This window comes from Eurosta solidaginis, chromosome 3 (assembly GCF_040869045.1).
Source record: "Eurosta solidaginis isolate ZX-2024a chromosome 3, ASM4086904v1, whole genome shotgun sequence".
NCBI lineage: Eukaryota > Metazoa > Arthropoda > Insecta > Diptera > Tephritidae > Eurosta > Eurosta solidaginis.
Genome location: NC_090321.1, coordinates 51,059,995 through 51,079,684, shown reverse-complemented (window position 1 = coordinate 51,079,684; position 19,690 = coordinate 51,059,995). Strand labels below are relative to the sequence as shown.

At 38.6% G+C, this 19,690-nt stretch overlaps 1 protein-coding gene across 5 annotated transcripts in view; it reads right to left on the bottom strand.

Moving 5' to 3' along the window:
• The window catches only part of LOC137243701 (D(2)-like dopamine receptor), a 566,273-nt gene that overhangs the window by 108,100 nt on the left and 438,483 nt on the right, over positions 1 to 19,690 (bottom strand). For 3 of the 5 annotated variants that reach the window (XM_067771671.1, XM_067771670.1, XM_067771672.1), the window contains one exon: positions 12,270 to 12,391. The exons of the other annotated variants lie outside the window; for them this stretch is intronic. In XM_067771671.1, coding sequence (XP_067627772.1) covers positions 12,270 to 12,391 — 122 coding nt within the window. The remainder of the gene's footprint in view (positions 1 to 12,269; positions 12,392 to 19,690) is intronic. 5 annotated transcript variants of the gene reach the window in all.

Sequence of the window (19,690 nt, the reverse complement as noted above, 5' to 3'; positions counted from 1 at the left end):
CAGTGGTACCTTCATTTTTTAAAACGGTTGAATAAAAAACCCACACAACTATGTTTACGACATGCAAATGCATTACAGTGATGCCTTGGTTTTAAAAGGGGGTTGTAAAAACGCTAAAGTCTAATAATTTCTTTTCTATTACTAAGTTAAATTCATTTTTTCATTAACAAATTTTCTGACTGAATAAATTTCTAAAGAGAAAAATAAACTCTAAAAAGAAAAAACATAGGCATCTCAAAGTGGGATTTTTCAAAATTTGCCCCTACGACCCAAAGGGAGGGACATCAGAATTCATTTTAGAGGTATGGTTCCTTCGGCAAAGTTTCTTATTTTGATCCCTAGAATATGATTTTCATAGAGCAATGGGCGATTTTTTTGCCTCCCCACAAATCGGCCTATTGTACAGGTATAAATTAATCGAGATAGATATAGACTTCTATATATCAAAATTATCAGTATCGACAAAAAATTTGATTGAGCCATTTCCGGCCGTCCGTCCGTCCGTCCGTCTGTCCGTTAACATGTTAACATGAGTAAATATTGATATATCTTCACCAAATTGGGTACACGAGCTTATCTGTACCCAGAATAGATTCGTGTTGAAAATGAGCGAAATCGGATGATAATCACGCCCACTTTTTTTATATATAAATTTTGTAAAACACAAGAACCTGATTATTTAGTAAATAATACACCTAGAATGTTGAAATTTAACGTGTGGACTGATATTGAGACTCTTGATAAAAATGTTAAAATTTTTTTTAAAAAGGGCTTGGCACCGCCCACTTTTGTTAAAATCAATTTTAAAAATATTATTAATCATAAATCAAAAATCGTTAAACCTGTCGTAACAAAATTCGGCAGAGAGGTTGCCTTTTTTATAAGGAATGCTTTGAAGAACAATTAACGAAATCGGTTAAAGACCACACCCACTTTTATATTAAAGATTTTTAAAAGGTTCGTGGACGAATAAAATAAGCTATATCTTTGCAAAAAAAGAGCTTTATATCAATGGTTTTTGATTTCCCAAGTAGATTTATAACAATAAATAGGAAAAACTTCAGGTTTAGAAGATGGGCGTGGCACGGGAGCCATAACTCGAAGAAAAATTAGTTCATAATAGAGCCATACGTATATGTATTATTGTGCATCCTTGTAACATTATTAAGCACACAAAACAAACAACAACAGCATTTCAAGTTTACAGCTGGGTATGTAATGTTCGGTTTCACCCGAACTTAGACTTCCTTACTTGTTTTCTCTCATTTCGTACTGCTTTTTGTCTTATTCAGTATGCACGCTGCTGCTTTAAATTTTTGTTATTTATTATTTCCAATATCCTTTTTCCTTAATTTTTATTTTCATTTTTTTGACAGTTGACCCAGAGCAAAATCAAAGCGCTTCAGCTCAGTCAGCTTCAGCACCACCAACACCAACATTAACAGCTTCATGTTGCACATTGCATACTGCAAATTGCGCTGACAAGATGAATGTGCGTCAGCTGGCAAACTGACAAACTTACTCTGACTGACTTGACATGCCGTCACATTTTTTGTTTTTGATTTTTGTTATTTGTTTGATTGCAAATCCGTAAACTGAGCGGATAGTTAATGCTCTGTGATGACAGGAAATTGCGTGAATTGTATTAGTCTTTTGAGGAGGGAAGGGAGGTAGGCCGCGCGGATGTGCGAAAGCATGCAATTTGTAGTTGATGCAATAAGTCACTCGAATATTTATGCAGCAGCAGTGGTAAAGCTGATAAATAGTTGCAACATTTGGTGGCTATGACAAGCTACTTAGCTGCAATGCTTTGTTGATGGAAATATTTTGACTTGATTATGGCATAACAAATTGTCAACATGTCGCATATTTCCGCAAGTTAAATGAAAAAAAAAAAAAAATTTATAAATTTAAATAAAAAAAGAAAATTGTTTGTAAACTGCTATTGAGTAAAATATGCACTTGGTATAATTTTTCATCAAAAATTTGTCACCATCATTGGAACTCTTGTTACAGATCCTTGACAAGGCAAAGTTTGCTAGCTGCTTATTTTATATCGCTATTGTGAACATTAATTTCAATGTCAAGCAATATTAGACTTGAGTTTCTTACGTCGTTGATATAGTCGTGCGTCTAATATTTTTTTCATTTTGGAATACATCTTTCAAATGACATCGTCAAATCGCAAATATTTGTTACTAGCATAACTGACAGAGGCTGTTCTGGCCGAAAATTGGTATTTGAAAAGTGGTCCTCCTACCCTATCAGTCTTTATAAAATACTCGTCTTCTTTTTCTTTCATTTATCCTTCTCTTTTCCCCTCAAACTCTTAAATCCATTCCCGATACCACTCCCAACACCACTAGTACGCGAACTCCCACTCTCACTTCCCCTCCCACTTTTAGTCTCACTCATACTCTCACAACCACCTTTATTTCCTGGGCTGATAAAAATCCGAAACTTTTCACATTTTTAGAACGAAAAATTACACTGAAGATGGCACAACGCCGAAGCCGGTTAATCTCCAAACTTGACATGGGATGATTGAAAATCGTTTCATCATACACTCGTCTTCTTTTTATTTTATTTATCCTTCTCTTTCTCCCATAAAATCTTAAAACCATTCGCATTATCATTCCCAAATCCACTAGTACCTGGCACTTCCGGTCCCATTACCTCTCCCACTCTCACTTAAACTCCCATTTCCACTCCCAATTTTAGTCTCACTCATACTCTCACAACCAACTTTATTTCCGCATATATGGAATTTCCATACCAGATTGTATAAACCTGGGCTTATAAAAATCCGTAGCTTTGCACATTTTTAGAATGAAAAATTACACTGAAGATGGCACAACGCCGAAGCCGATTAATCTTCAAACTTGATATGGGATGATTGAAAATCGTTTCAATATACCATAACATTTAGATTTATTAGAACATTTTAGTGTTTTAGCTAAGTAGCAACAATTAAAGTGCCTTCACTATAAACTTCCGATAAGTTGCGCCTAAAACTATACTACAATAAGGGATGCAATTTCATTTTGGGCAGACACAAATCAATCTTCGAGGCAGTTCAGGTGGAGAGAGTGAGAAATCGTCACTTTTTACACTGAAGATGGCACAACGCCGGAGCCGGTTAATCTCCAAACTTGTCATAGGATGATAGAAAATCGTTTCAATATACCATAACATTTAGAAATATTAGGAAATTTTAGTGTTGTAGCTAAGTAGCAACTACACAAAAGCATGGACTATAAACTTTGGATAAGTTGCGCCTAAAGCTAAACTACAATAAGCGATGGAATTTCATTTTGGGCAGAAACAAATCCATCTTCCAAGCAAGTCAGGTGGAGAGAGTTAGAAATCATCACTCTTAGGCTTAGTAAAAAGTAACAGAAACCTTTTTGGAACACGTGTATCATACGCTGCATGAGAGGTACGAGTAGTGTCGTTTCGGCAGCCTTGTCAATGGGAAAAGTACGGAAGTTGGAGGTGATGATGGGGAGGAGTTCCCACTTATATCCATACGTCCTTGCAAAGTTTCCCTTTACCTCCAATGCCATTTCACTTTTTTGGCCTCTTTCACCCTCAACGCTCAATCCATGAATCGGTTTACCATCGACACATCGTCTCTATTTGCCGAGACACCAAACATTATATAACCTGAAATTACACCCTACATGGTGGGCTCGTCGATACTCTATGCAACTTGAACTGTAATGCTGGCGCTGTTTTGTACCGCCGTTAGACAATGTTTTGTTAATACCCCAGTTACCGTAGACAGAAAACATCAACAGTTCCGCTAGTCGTTTGCTATCAATAACTGGTTAGAAGTATTTAAGCCCAGAGTTTACATAGTTTATTTGAAGCTCACACGTTCATAAGCATAAATTCAGTGTATAGACAAATCCTAAAAGCTCTTCTTTCAGATACCTCCATCTCCAAAAAGTCCACTCGGACAAGAGTATGGAAGAACAATATCCATAGATATACTTGTGTTCAGGATGATATTTATCACATTAGTTCGATGCAACTGAAGGTTCAAGGGAATATTAAAGATGTAGGCCGGATATCGTTTGCTGGTGGCACCCCGAAATTCGAGCTGAGAACAAAGTCAGGCAGAATTGAGTGAGTATGAGTGGTGAACTCAGCCACATGAGCGTTATCTAATGCTCATTAGCCTCTCTTTCTGCGGATGAAGACAGAGCCGGTCACAATATTGGAGTGCCCATTAGTAAGATTCTTATTGACGTGTTTCGAAGCCCAATTGCCGGTAAATATTTTCCACGCCTTCCCTGGAGTAGATATTCAGCAATGTATTGAATGCCTGTATAGGTATTGTACAAAGGGCCCGACCAGTGCCAATCACTGCACCACTTTCATTATATTCACCGTTGAAGAACTGGCTGGAGCTTTCCAGAGATCAAGTTTCAAGAATATCATCGGCATGACGAACGTAATGTACACCCGTGAAGAGTGCTTGTGTGGCGCAACTCCTTCAAGGGCTGGCAATGAAATTTAAAGCTTCTTCAACCCGATTGTAAACCTCACCTTAACGTGGCAAATTCTGTATCTTACAGGCCAATGAATGTTTCATAAACATTTTAAGCAGGCATTCAAGATCTCTGTTTCTCACAGAGGTAGAGAATGGGATGACCTAGAAGGTTCAACGAGCTCATTCCCGATTTGATCTGGCCAGTAAGTTTCCATCAACAACGACAACGATCCCCAAAGCCTTCGGCGTGTGACGTTATCACTGAAAGAAAAAGAAACATAGAGCCCACAAGCATTTGTAAATAGCCCTTCGACAGCACTTCCTAGCCAGTTTTTCTTGATTACCTAAGAAAGATAAAAAAATGCCGTTGATCTAGTCGAGTAAGTTTTTTGGCTGTCGCTATAGTTGATGGTTGTGCGGCTGTGTAAAGTCCTCTTAGAGTACTTTTCCTAATACTTATAAAAGATTGGTAAATAAAACACAGACTATTCTCGGTATTCTGAAAGTCTCATCCGCCAGATGGTCTTTGAAGGAAATGACCGCAACTAACTACGATTACGGATAAACCCAGTTTAGCGGCCATATTTTGTTGTGACTACATGCGTTCTTTAAGAGCTCAGTGGGTATTGAATAGATCTGCAATATAACGATCTAAAAAACAGTCAGCAAGGATGTAGATCTTGCAAAAAAGCAGAAATCTCCCAAATATCCATGGACTATTTTAAATTTGCTTTGTAGCTTATGGTTCGCCACTCACACAAAAGTTACTACTTTGAAAAATGTATTGTCATCATTGCTGGTTTCCATCATCAATTCATTTACCTTGATGTTTCCTAAGCAATTCCTTTGTAAGCTCAATTTAATATATTCGTCACTCCAAATAACGTTTGCGATTGTGGGAGCACATCAGAGCACAATAACAACTTAATCCATAACTTCTCACACAACCTTAACACCACCGCTGAGTGATAAACTTATCTTCATTTATCTGCGGCCCAAATTGAGTCACATCAATTAACAAAAAGCATAAACACACACACACATAACACTAAAAGCACATATACATACATATGAACATATTTGAATTCAACACAAGACCAGCAGCAATGGTTCTAAATCATAGCAATCAGTGCAAATGTGTTTATAAGCTTAAAGGTATTTACTATTGTGAGTAACCCAACTAACATTAGGAACAGTGTAGCGAAATAAGGATTCAATAAGATTTAGAAATCTTTTGAAGCCTTTCTTGATGAAAAGCTATGATGTTTTGGAATATTCTTGCGACGTGCCAGACGCAAAGTAATACAGTATTGTAGTTAAGTAGGAATTAATCTTCATACTGCTCATCATTTTGTTGTTTATTATTATAGCTAATGTGGTGTTCATATATTTTGATTCTTTGCAGCTTATCAACAAGTGTTTGAGGTCAAACGAATGGGGGTATATGTATTCTAATGTAAAATGAAATAATTACTCACAATACTTAAAAAGTTGAGTAGAGATCTCCCTTACGGCATGTGTTCTAGATAAGTTGGAAGAATTCAATAAAATAATGACTCAAATTCGACTCTAAAATGTCATCCTTCGAATCTGCAACAACTTTAATAGAGTTAAAAAGACGAAAGCTATCCAAATTCACACCAAAACGCCATTACAAATCACTAATAAGATCTGCGATAAACATCAAAATTCTCCATAAACGTAGTCATTTGGGGTTTTATTTCAAGACTGCTTTTACTGCGGCAGCAGAGGAAACTTTTTTGCGTATCAAGGTCTACAAAAGAAGAAAAGTTAGCAATTATTGATTTCTAATCACAGCCCCACTTTCTCCTACCTTTTGTTTAGTGTAAGTGCAATGGTCATAAATGTGTGAGTGCAAACAGGCCTAAATATAACGAAGGACTCATCCACATGGCACCTCAAAGTTAAATTTTTAAAAATAATCACGATAGTGATACTTTTTCGATCACTTTCAATTACTCAAAAGGGATTCATTATTTCCACGCTTTAAATATAACTCGAAAATGGCGACCTCCAATGCTCTAAACATATTTATTGAACCAACAAAAAAAAAAAAAAAAAGATGTACAGCGATCTCAATTTGATTTACTCGAAAAATATGAAAAACTGATCAGTACCAAGACTACAATGGATTTGAAAATGACTCCTCGTATAGTGTTAAAATGAACAGCTGTCACAAAATCACTTTGAATAAGATTCAAATAAGATATAAACTGAGTATTTCAATAAAAAAAAATACATAGGTCCAAAAAAATCTGATTTTATTACCACACCAAAAAGACTTAAAACCGAGAATTTGTGATATTTAAAAAAGACTCGAAAATGAGTCCATAAACACTTGCGAATTGATTCGTCGAAAATTCGATAGTAAAATGTTAAATCGATTATAAATACTACTCGAAAAATGTTAAAAACGGATATTTTCGCTATTTAAAGAAGGTTCGAAAGTGACTCCCTGCAACGATATCGAATTGATTTATTGAAAAATTCAATAAGAAAATGTACCACGAACACAAATTGATTAAAAAGACAACTCGAAGAACGCAAAAAATGGTAATTTCTGCGATTTCAATATGACTCAAATATGACTCACGCCAAAGCTTATGAAATGATTTATTGTAAATTCAATAAAAAAAAACTTTCAGAGAACACAAATTGGTTTGTTTTTTTTAATGCGACTAGTGTAAGATTAACAACCGATAATATCTGCCATTTAAAGAAGAGTCAAAAATTACTCCCACCAATGGCTACTAATTGATTTATAGGAAATTCAATAAGAAAATGTTCAAGCAACTCAAATGGGATTAGATGGAGACTAAAAACTGATAGTTTGCAAAAATTACTCATGCAAACGCTTGTGTATTGATATATTGTAAATAAAATTTCCTTGAACCCCTTTGATGACTAAAAAGGATCTTTCATTTCCGTGATTAAGAGATGACTCGAAAAGGATTTCTTGTTACGCTTGCGCATCGGTTTACTGAAAATTCAATAATAAAAAGTGCAGCGAGCAATAATTGACTAAGATTATAAGCCGAACAAGACTTTGAAAAGTATCAACGATTATTTAAAATATCATGCAGGATATCATTTTGTCCTGGCATAAGAGTCCTTTAGGTTAGAAAATGAGCGCATATATGATTAATTTATTTCTGCAAACACTCAAAAAAGATGCGGAGATAAAAAAAGGTATGTTTAGAAGTCATCCACAAATCAATATAAAATTGGTTCTTGTAACACTTTAAAACTTATTAATAAAAAGCAGTAACATACTTCCAAGCGAAAGTTATGTTAAGCTATTAAGTACTGCGGATGTGGGAAGTCATTTACAAGAAATGGAACACTTTCTGGTACAAGCCTGAATGCATCTGGAATAAATTATTTTACTCCTCGAGCCTTTCAGCTTCTTACGAGAGGTCAGCCTTACTGTAGGAGTTTTCTAAGCTCACCAAATCATTCGTGATTATTGTGATAAACGCGTACTGTTCATAATTGAGGTTTTTATCAAGCTTGTAGGTAGAAAGGAAATAAAGCAAAAAAAAAAAAAAATTGTTAATAAATATATGTTACTTCTATGAATGCGAAAATACTTAGTAACATTAATAATGACTCAAATATGACTCACTACAAAAATCTTAAATTTTTTTGGAACGGGTCATAAAATGCCAGAAAATTGTTTTCGAAGTTTTTCCGGTTATATGACTACTCTCAGTGAATCCCCGTAATCCATTTATGGCAGAAGTGCTTCGGGAGATGAGTAGTTCATGATTTCTATTGGAGTCGTGTTGCCAACTTCATGTTAGCTGGGTTATCGCCACTATGCAGCACGCCTACATATGCAAATACATGTACACCAAGCAGAGATTGACGATATTTGATGGTAATACCAATTCGGTTGCTGTGGTTTTCTAATTGACAGTATAAGTAGTGAGCGACATAACGTTATTCAGCGACCACTGGCTGTCCGACAGCAACAACAAAAACAGAACAGCTTTATCAAAGGTTTTTGTCAAATTTCATTGTTCATCAAATTTCATGCAAATTTTGCATTTTAGACCACTCCACACATCTATATAAATCACAGTCTATATGTGGGCGTCATGAAAAATTAAAACTCATTAAAATCTTGCGTGTGCACAAATTAAATTTCAAATATGCGAGTTCATTGTGTAAGTACGGTGAAAGAAGTATTTTGCATAAAATTACGTATTCATGAACGCTTGCTGGTATTTGTGTTTTTTTTTTGTTTTTTTTTTTTTGATCGCAGTTTCAATTTTAATTGCCTGAAATTATGCATTTGACGCAATCGTAAAATTTTGGGGCTCAAAGTAAGTAAAGAAATACCTAAGAAGTAGATTAAAGATGTTAGTGTTTTAGCATTGGAATGGCTATGGAGTTTGTAGTCACTTATTTTGAAGGCTTCGCCCTTTTGTTGACATGTGAACCTCCGTATTCCGATGGTAAACCGCGAGAGGCATTACAAATTTGCCGTTAAAAAGTATTCAAACTTTTTTCGGGTTGAACAAGGCATTGTCAGCTGGGCAAACTCATATTTAATCGATCAGTTTTATCGGATTTGATAGGGCTTTCGCAGTTGAACAGAACTTATTCGTACAACTAGGGAGTTACAGTTCCGGTGCCCTTCCCAGTTCTCTCGCTTGTGTGTGTTCACAAGCTGTACCATCTCATAGTTTAACTACCTTATTTTGGGCTCAGGCCGAATTTGCGTCGTGCTCATTTTGAATTTTTCCTACAAATTAGCTGGACGGGACCTACTCGTTATATGCCGACTCCGAACGGCATCTGCAAGGCTTCACTAAGAGCTTTCCATGGCAGAAATACACTCGGAGTGCTTTCCAAACACTACCGAGGGCGACCCCCCTTTAAAAATTGTCTTCTTATTGAAAAACCTTGTTTATAAAATTTTGATATTGTTTTGTCCGGGGCGTGAACTCAGGATCTCCGGTGCGGTAGGAGGGGCACGCTACCATCACACCACGCAGGCCGCTATTTGGTTTTAGTATAATAAAACGCTTTCTGTCTAGGAACGCAGTTTAAGGTGGGAATTTCGAACTAGTTTCGGAGTGGCCTAGCAAGGTTGACGCCTTCAACATCCTCTTCCATATTTTCCATAATTTGCTCAGTGTACTGAACTTCCTTTTTGTATTGCACCATAATTACTTTAATTGAGTATCAACAAACATGTGCGTATGTTTGTGTAATGGTGTCCAAATAAAGCATTCAATTCACCACCTTTTCATACTAATCACTTCCGTACTGCGCCCATCTTTATAATACCTACATCACATTCACGCTTTAGGGGTGAATTATGTATACGCAGCGAGTCATTTTTTTCGCGTGAACCAAAAATGCCTATCTTATAAGAGCATGTATTCACTTCAGTGGGTGACAGTAAACTTGAATACCTTTATGGAATTTTTGGTATTAAGCTGTGTTTTAGTTTAACATAGTATTATACATATGCACTTAAAACTTTATATGGACTGCTTAAGTGTGTAACTTTATCTTGCACAGAAAATAAGTACTAGCTAAATTTCATGAGGCCTTATACTCAGTTTTTACTGAAATATGTCTCTCCGTTCTATCTTTACAGTATTCTCCACTTCTATGACCAAAAAATATATGATTCCACTATTCATCACAACCGTTTCAGCTATAGGTTATACACTATTATTAACAGAGGGTGCGTGTCTCCGCTATTCAGCACAACCCGTTTTGTAGCGAGCTGTGTACGGGATAATTGATTATAACCCAAGTTAGGAGCCAAACGGCATACTGGGTTAATTTTGTGAGAAAATCGGGCAAAATTAATAATCACCGCCGCAAAGAGAGCACGCTTTTTCACTCTTTGTGATGATTTCTCTCATTTTCACTTATACAAAAAAACAGTTTAATATGTGTGTCTCTTTTATAAGTGAAGAGATTAAAATTGATTTGATTTTGCTCGCTATACTTTCAGTCAAAATTTGCTAACAGGGTAAGTTTTTGTGGCAATACATCGATATGCTGCTACTAAATAAATGCACAACAACAATAAAGCAAGCAGTCGCACTTATGTACATGTACACATTAAAGCAAGCAGCCACACATACACATACCCAGCAGCTTGAAGAAAGGGAAACAATCAAACATCACGTTTTCATCAGCAAAGGGCAGAAGTTGTTACTCACACATACACAAGCATATAGCTAAATAACCAAGTATGAGATACAACTCTTTCAGAAGGCATGTTCGTGCAAAGTCTAGACCTTAGGAGAGATATGCGAGCGAGCGCAACAGAGAGTATAAAAACAGCGATAAGTTGAGGAATAGCGAATAGCAGTTTGACTTAAACACGCTTTTAGTGAAGTATAATTTAGGATTGTGAAGTACTACTCTCAAAGTAATATAAATAAAGACCATACGATATCAATTATTGGAGTTATTTATTCGACAGTTCAGCGATTTCAATGTTAGCAGAAGGTGTATAAATTATTAGGAATTTCCAAAATTCGTTACATTATGATAAACGTTTTTTTACCCGCGTTTGTAGTTGCATATACATGTAAGAAAAAAGGATATTATATAGTGGTGGACTGTGAATGTAAGCGTCTGCGGCACAGAGTGTCACAGCGTCATACATAATCTGGCCCTAAATATCGTCTTTTTGTAAATTGCATTGAATTCTGTGCACTTGTGTACATTTACATTTGCATATGTATATGTATAATTGTTTGTTTATTTATTTGTGTATATAAGCGAGCTGCACTTTACTCGCATTTGTAGCAACTTCATGTGGAAAATTTACAATGATTGCCAATATCGAGTAGCAATTTTCAAGCCACTTCAAATTACGAACAACTTCAAATGAACTCAATTGAAGTGCGATCCTTACCAAGCGCACGATATCGAATTGATACGTTAAGAATTTATTCCTTTTGCTCCGCACTGCCGCGCTGCGTTTTTACCACAAATATTTTCACTTTTATCGCATTCACTTCCCCATTCGTTTTGAGAAATGCTTAACCGCAATACTCGTTTTTTTTTTTCGTTTAGTTCTTTCACTTCTGCTAACAACACTAAGTGAAGCATTGTGGGTGAGTCTTTTTTTCGCTCGGTTTTAGTTTGCAATAAACTTGGCGGTGTAATGAGTGTGTATATAAACGGGAGAGGGGGGGGGGGGGGGGGGGGGGACTGACTATACGATTTGTACGGCAAGTGACTGCATATAAGTTTTCAATTGTCGTTGTGAATGTTGCATAGATTCTACTTAAAGTGTTGTACTAGCTATGTATTTAGTGCTTTGAATGGCTTGTAAACCAAATTGAAATGTAAATTAGTTCATAGGTGATTTCATTGGAAATCAACTAATGAAGGTACTTTATTTTGCGCTCTTCTTGCCACTTTGCTACTGGGTTGCGCCATGGCGCTTATTTTGTTATACATTTTTTGTGTTGTTTTTTTTTTTTTTTAATTTCTTTCAGCTTTCTTTAGCAGGAAAATGAAGTTGGCGTGGGTAAAATGATTTTGCTGGATTAAATTAATTTAAAATGTATCAGCGTTGTGCAGGATTTGGAGCTGTGATTTATTGTGTGGAATTGTTTGTAGAATATTTGTGGCATAACGTAAACGGAGAATCAATTCCATAATTAAAATGTAGGAGGGCAGTGTTATTGGCGTTGGTGCAATATTTCTCTATCCCACGTAGTTTTTTGCATCTTATATAATAATAAACCCAAAGGATTAATACCTTCCAAAGCCCGTCCAACGAGACACGAGGGACGCATCCGTATGACGCACGGATTTGTTTTTGTTTTTCCCAGTTGTTGATAGGCGGAGGTTTGTTAAGCGTCGAGATCTAAAACTGCTCATCTAGAGAATAAAAATCATCAGCTGAGTATTATATACATAACAGTTGAAAATTATACATGTAGTAAATTGTTAAATAAGTTAACGCTTTTAGCATATACAAATTTTTGTGTTTTTATTTTTTATTTTTATTTTGTTACGAGTTAAGATAGGATAGGACAGTTTTCCTTATAGTGAAAAGTGAATCCGTTATATCAAATGAATTAGAATGAGAGTTAAAATCATGACACAAACACCGCAAAGGTTCTTTTAATTCGAAATTAGTTCTGCAGTGCCTCAAAAGAAGAGGTTTGTAATGTCCTGATGCTCGTGACGGGACATTGAAGTTTACTTCGTTCAAAATAAAGGGGATAGAAATCAGTCCATTCAGTAGTTTAATAATGAATAATACGCCTAGCATTTCTCTACGACTAGCGAGAGTTGGAAGATTAATAAGTTTTAACCGACTATATATATACTAGCCTTTACCTACGGCCTCGTCCGCAAGGAGAAAATAAAATATATGGGCAATTCACGTTAACCTACTTATCAAGTTATTTGTTAAAAAAAATTGTCTGTCTAATATATTTTATTTTTCTAATAGAGTAAAAAATAGCTAACCGAGCTGATAACCTGATAGGATCCCCAAATGATGTAAATTATCCAGAAAAAGCCATGAAATGAGCCCGAAGGTATCGCGGACGGATCCCGAAAACCATCCACAAATGCTCCCGGAAGGGTCTCCAAATGGTCCCAGAATAGTACCAAAAAAGTCCCGAAATGACAACGACGCGATTCTAGACTGATCCAGCGAACCACACAGAAATGATCGTTGAAGGGTACCCAAATGATCCTGAAATAGGCTCGAGAAAGTTCCAAATGATCCTGATGTGCTCCCGGATGGATCCCGAGCATCATTCGGGAAAGGTCCCTAAATTATCCAGAAAAGTCCCGAAATTACCCCGACGTGATCCCGGGCGCATCCCGAAAACCATCCAGAAATTATCCCGGAAGGGTCCCGGAATATTCCCAAAAAAGCTCCGAAATAACCGCGACGGAATACCGGACGGATCCGGAAAGTCATCCAGAAATGATCACGGAGGGATCATGGAAGGATCCCCCAATGATCCCGGAATACTCCCGAAAAAGTCCCGAAATAACCCTCACGCAATCCCGGAAGGATCTCAACAACTATCCAGAAATTATACCGGTAAGGTCCCAAAATGATCCCGAAATGACCCTGACGGGATACAGAAATGATCCCGGAAGTATACCGAAAATGTCCCGAAATAACCCCGAAGGGACCCACATGGAACCCGAAAACAGGCCAGAAATGATCCCGGAGGGATCCAATAAGGATCCCAAATGACCCTGATATAGTTCTGAAAAGTCCCAAAATAACCCCTGCGGGGTCCCGGACGGATCCCGAAAACTATACGGAATTGATCCCGGATGAGTCCCGAAAAAGTCCCGAAATGACCTCGAAGGGATCCCAGATGGATCCCCAAAACCTTCCAGACAGGATAAAAAGTATCCTATGTCCGTCTTCTGGTTCTAAGCTACTTCTCCACTAATTTTCAGCCAAATCGGTTCTTCCGTTCTTGAGTTATAGATAGTGTAACTAACACCACTTTCTCTTATATATATAGATTTCTTCTGTATGTGTGTTTACCTCTGAACTCTCCTAAAGAAAAACTAGATCGATCTCAACAAGCAATCAAGCACAAAGTGGCTCGATGATTCCACCTCATCATACTCCATACAGCTATAACAGCATAGGTTTTCCAGTATAATGAGACGTACCGAACGACCACGGATAGATGAGCGTTACTCACTTTTGTCGACAGACCTCCTGCCACCCACCAGCAAGATCTTGCTAGCCTGCAAGAGGTGGAGTCTGCCTCACGCTTGATGAGCTGACTAGAGGCCCATATACGCAGGAGCAAACCACAGGTGGCCTTCAAAATCCTGAAATCCCTACAGCCATCCTCGTCCTCTTCAGTTGTACTGATTTTTGTTAAGAGATGCGCTTGGCCCGCGATATAACTATAGGCCGGGACCCAGACAATTTTAATAGCTTGACACAATCGCTTTACAGTTGAACTCAGGGCCTTGATAGCCGCTTTCCTATCAGGCTAGATGTTAAATTCCCTAACCGAAGTAGCACTGTATAGCATTTCAACCAACGCATCCTTAATAGCGACAACTTTCGCCTTGTAGACGGGTCAGTATCAACTTGCGACTTACATTTAGCTCTTGACAAAAGACTCAGCCAACAATCTTTTCGTCCAACTTCGAACCATCTGTAGATAAGTTAACTGGTCCTCTACTCCCAGATGAGTCCTTTTCCCCATTCCTCTCTTGTGGGAATAATGTGGTGAAAGTGACATAGGGAGCAGTTATTGGCACACAACAGTTCGTCCTCTCAGGGATAAAGTCGAACCTGGTAAAAATGCTCGAGAGACAGAAAGTCCATAGCCGATATCACGAAGCCTGAACAACGACAGGGCCGCAGCTGCCTTTCCACCCATATCTACTGGATGTTTGTTCATCATGACATTCAATCAGAGTGAGTGTTGTTCAAAGAGCGCCGCTGCTACCAACAAGCGCCGTCCGTTGTACTGACACCAATATTTTGGTGGTGTTCGCAGTGTGCAGTACATACCACCAGCCTAACACTATCTAGAGCAGAGTCGGTTTGACTACCATCTCATACAGTCAGTGTACTACTCTTCCGCGTCCTTCCTGGCCCTATCTTCTATATTACGTCTCCATGTGATTTTATTGTCCAATCGAATCCCCAAATCGATCCCCGATCGAGGGAATTCTGAAAGCGGTCATATCATAACTCCTGGTTAAAGGAACCAGTTCCGTTTTTGCCAGTTTGATCGCCAGTCCACATGATTCAGCCGACCTAACCACAGTGTCCAGGCAGCCCTGCAGAATATCATGGTTGGTGCCTTGAAATTTGCCCTGACTATGATAGCCAGGTCATTTGCGTAGAAAACCATCCCACAGCCTTTGGCTTCATTGACTACCACAAACCAGAACAGAGTGCAGATAGGAAATCCCCCTGTGGTCCGCCCCTGCACACCACCCACTCGATTATGGCCCCTGTCCACTCTGCTGCGACAGTTCTGCTGCAGAGAAGTTTGTTAATGAATTCAACCAGAGCTCTTTCGGATCCTTAACTAATAAGAGCCCTTTCTAATGACCCAGGAAAGACATTTTTAAACGCCTCCTCGTTGTCTAGGAAGGCAAACTCTATGTGGTCCAGGAGCTCCTCTATTTGCTTTAAAATAGAATGGAGAGCCATTTCCGGTGATCTGCCTTCACAATAGGTATGCTGCGAAGCCGACAGTAACCGCCGGGGAATAATTTCGCGTATGTACAGGGCAATCAACCGCTCAACGTTTTAAGAATTACGACGAGAGATTTCTTAGATTACACATGAGAAATTTTGCCGGCCTTTGGATTGGCGATAAAGGGGTACCTCTTTAACAAATAAATATTTCTTTCTGAATATTGGACCATGGCTTGACCTATTGCTGTAAGATGTTTATATAGTGCGACGTGGTGGAATTAAAAAATTTTTACAAACTTTACATTCCGAAAAGTGGAAGACGGCTCAACCTATTGTAATAATTCGCGTACATGTTGTGATTTGCTTAAATTATGGAGGGAATACTTCTCTGCTCTACTTCTAAATGGAGGCAGCAATTCACCGCGCAGAGATGAAGAACCCGATCCCGCAATCGATGATGATGGAATATATGTCCCCCCGCCCGATTATGACGAAGTTAGAATAGGAATAACCAGATTGAAAAACGACAAGGTCGTGGGCGCTGATGCATTGCCTGCGGAGCTATTCAAGTACGGCGGCGAGGAGTTGGTAAAACGCATGCAGCAACTTCTTAGCAAAATATGGGCGGACGAGTGCATGCCCGACGGTTGGAATCTAATGTTCCTTTGCCCAGTCCACAAGAAGGGGGATACTGCAAAATGCACCAACTATCGTGGAATCAGCCTTCTTAATATCGCATATAAGGTTCTTTCAAGTGTATTGTGTGAAAGATTGAAGCCCACCGTGAACCGGTTGATTGGACCTTATCAGTGCGGCTTCAGACCTGGTAAATCTACCATCGACCAGATTTTCACAATGCGCCAAATCTTGGAAAAAACCCGTGAAAAGAGAATCGACACACATCACCTCTTCGTCGACTTTAAAGCCGCCTTCGACAGCACGAAAAGGAGCTGCCTATATGCCGCTATGTCTGAATTTGGTTTCCCCGCAAAACTTATACGGCTGTGCAAAATGACGTTGAGCAACACCATCAACTCATTCAGAATTGGGAAGACCTCCCCGAGTCGTTCGAAACTAAACGAGGTTTCAGACAGGGTGACCCCCTATCGTGCGATTTCTTTAATTTGATGCTGGAGAAAATTATACTAGCTGCAGAACCTAACCGCACTGGAACAATATATTATAAAAGCGTGCAATTACTGGCATATGCTGATGACATTGATGTCATCGGCCTAAACACCCGCGCTGTTAGTTCTGCTTACTCCAAACTGGAAAAAGAAGCGGTAAAGATGGGTTTGATGGTGAATGAGGACAAAACGAAGTACCAGCTGTCATCGAGCAAAGAGTCAGCACATACGCGCCTTGGCAACCACACTACTGTTGGCAGCCATAATTTCGAAATAGTAAAAGACTTCGTTTATTTGGGAACCAGCATCAACACTAGCAACAACATCAGCACTGAAATCCAGCGAAGAATCAATCTTGCCAATAAATGCTAATTTGGACTAGGTAGGCAATTGAAAAGTAAAGTCCTCTCTCGGCGAACTAAAATCATACTTTACAAGTCACTTATCGTACCCGTCCTGCTATATGGGGCAGAAGCATGGACCATGACAGCAGCAGATGAAGCGGCTTTGGGAGTGTTCGAGAGAAAAGTTCTTCGAAAGATTTATGGATCTCTACGCGTTGGCGATGGCGAGTACCGAAGAAGAATTAATGATGAGCTGTGCGAGCTATACACAGACATCAACATAGTCCAGCGAATTAAAACGCAGCGGCTGCGCTGGCTAGGCCATGTTATGTGAATGAATTATGATGCTCCGGCCAAGAAAGTGTTTCTATCGGAACCCGCCTATGGAAGCAGAGGTAGAGGGCGGCCCCCACTCTGTTGGAAGGACCAGGTGGAAAACGATTTAAACTCCCTTGGTGTGACCAATTGGCGCCGGCTGGCGGAGCGAAGGAGCGACTAGCGCGCCTTGTTGGAAGACCATAACCATTTAGACGGTAAGTAAGTTGTGATTTGCTTAAGATTCAGAAAAAGGCTACCCCTTTATCTAGCTTTAAATTTGAGCAACTTTTCTTTCCGGAAAGTGAACCAGTGACCGACATATTTGAAAAAATCTTGGATATAGTGCGATTTGCTTTACTACAGAAGCACTTCTGCGACCAGCTATGTACTTGGAAAACTTTCTTTCTGCTCTGTGGAACAGATTTGACCTGCGTTAACTTGAACAATAACATCAGCTCTAAAATCCAACGCAGAATATTTCTTGCCTGTAAACGGTACTTTGGACTTGGTAGGAAATTAAAAAGTAAAGCCCTCTCTTTGCAAACGAAAATCATGCTCTAAAAGTCACGTATCGCACCCGTTCTGCTATATGGTGTAGAAGCAGGAACCATGAAAATATCAAATGAAGCAGCTCTCGGGTTGTTCGATAGAAAATTTCTTCCAAATATTTACTGGCCTCTACGCGTTGGATTTAAGGATGAGCTGTACGATCTTTACGCAGACGTTCAAATAGTTTAGCATGTTAAAACGCAGCGGCAACGCTGGTTAGTCCCGCTTATGGAAGCAGAGGAAGAGGTCGGCTCCACCCCGTTGCAAGGACCAGCTGGAAAACGATTTAAATTTTCTTGGTGTGACCAATTGGCAACAGTTAACTCAGCCAATAAATTGTTGGCACGCCGTGTAGTCAGAACCGTTTAAGCAATTAAGCGTCAATTAAGTAAGTTAGTAAATAAGCCAACGCAATGAGGCTTATTTTAATACAATTTTATTGAAGTTTTCAACTAACAGTTCTACCTACGCTAACGAAAACCCTGAACAGGCTAAGAAATCTCCAAACTGTTGTGTCCGCTTAAGCGCTTAATTAATGTAACTATAGCGACGTAAAATTTAACTATATGCACTTTTTTTTGAAGATGTATAAGCATTGAGCAAATAAAAAAGAAAATTATAAAAAAAGATTGTATGCATCGAACGGAAAATAGGTACGTTAAGCTAATAACAGAGCTACCATGAGACTACACATAGAGTAGCTGATAATCGAAACGAAACACGTAGCTCTGCCATGAACATACAAATGTACTTTTATTTGTTTACCATACATACACTTACATACATATGGTATATAAATGAAAATGACTGCAGCTGCAATTTCAGGCATTAAACGCTCACTGACATAGTAAAACAGGCAAACGGCGCACTTTTGCCGTGAGGACGTAAAGGTGTTACACCTCCGATAATGTTCATTTTTGTAGTTTTTTAGCATTCACATTTTAAGCCTCTGTTCGTTTATGCGCATATGTGTCGTCAGTCGAAAATTTCTACAGTACAGTCGGAAAGTATTTGAACAAGTTAAAAAAAGATGTTGATGTTGAAATCGCCTCAGAATTGTGTTTTTTAAGATTGAAAATAGTTAAGCGAAAGGAAATATCCGTCGAAATACGAGCCCAAACCATTATTTTGCAACAAAAAGCGAAAAACTATCGAGAAATAGCCAAAATTTTGAAAATATCTCTTTGTTTAGTTCATGCGGCCATCAGAAGATATCGGGAAACTGGACAAAATACAAACAAAAAACGATCTGGTCGAAGAATCGACAACAAAATGTATGCAATAAGTAAGGTTAATAGACGGAAATATGCATCATAAATTTCTGCTGAAATCAATGAAGACTTGGATTTAGCAATATCGCTCACGACAGTCAAAGGCCGGCTTAAAGAAAAAGGTCCAATTGGACGCATTGCTGTCAGGACGTATTGCCACTTCTACGGCCAGTAACTAAACAGAAAAGACTGAAGTTGGCTTGTAACGTAGCGTTACAATAGTAAGACCCCCACTGTAACCCTTTTTCTCCTACGCCTGAGGCTCCCACTCTAACCCTTTTTCACCTACGCCTGAGAGTATACATACATAGTACATTAACAGATAGCCAACAGCAGCAGCTACATACCAATGCACGCGATTAGCATTTGGCGATAACAATAATATGCACACGGTACGCCAACTCACAGTA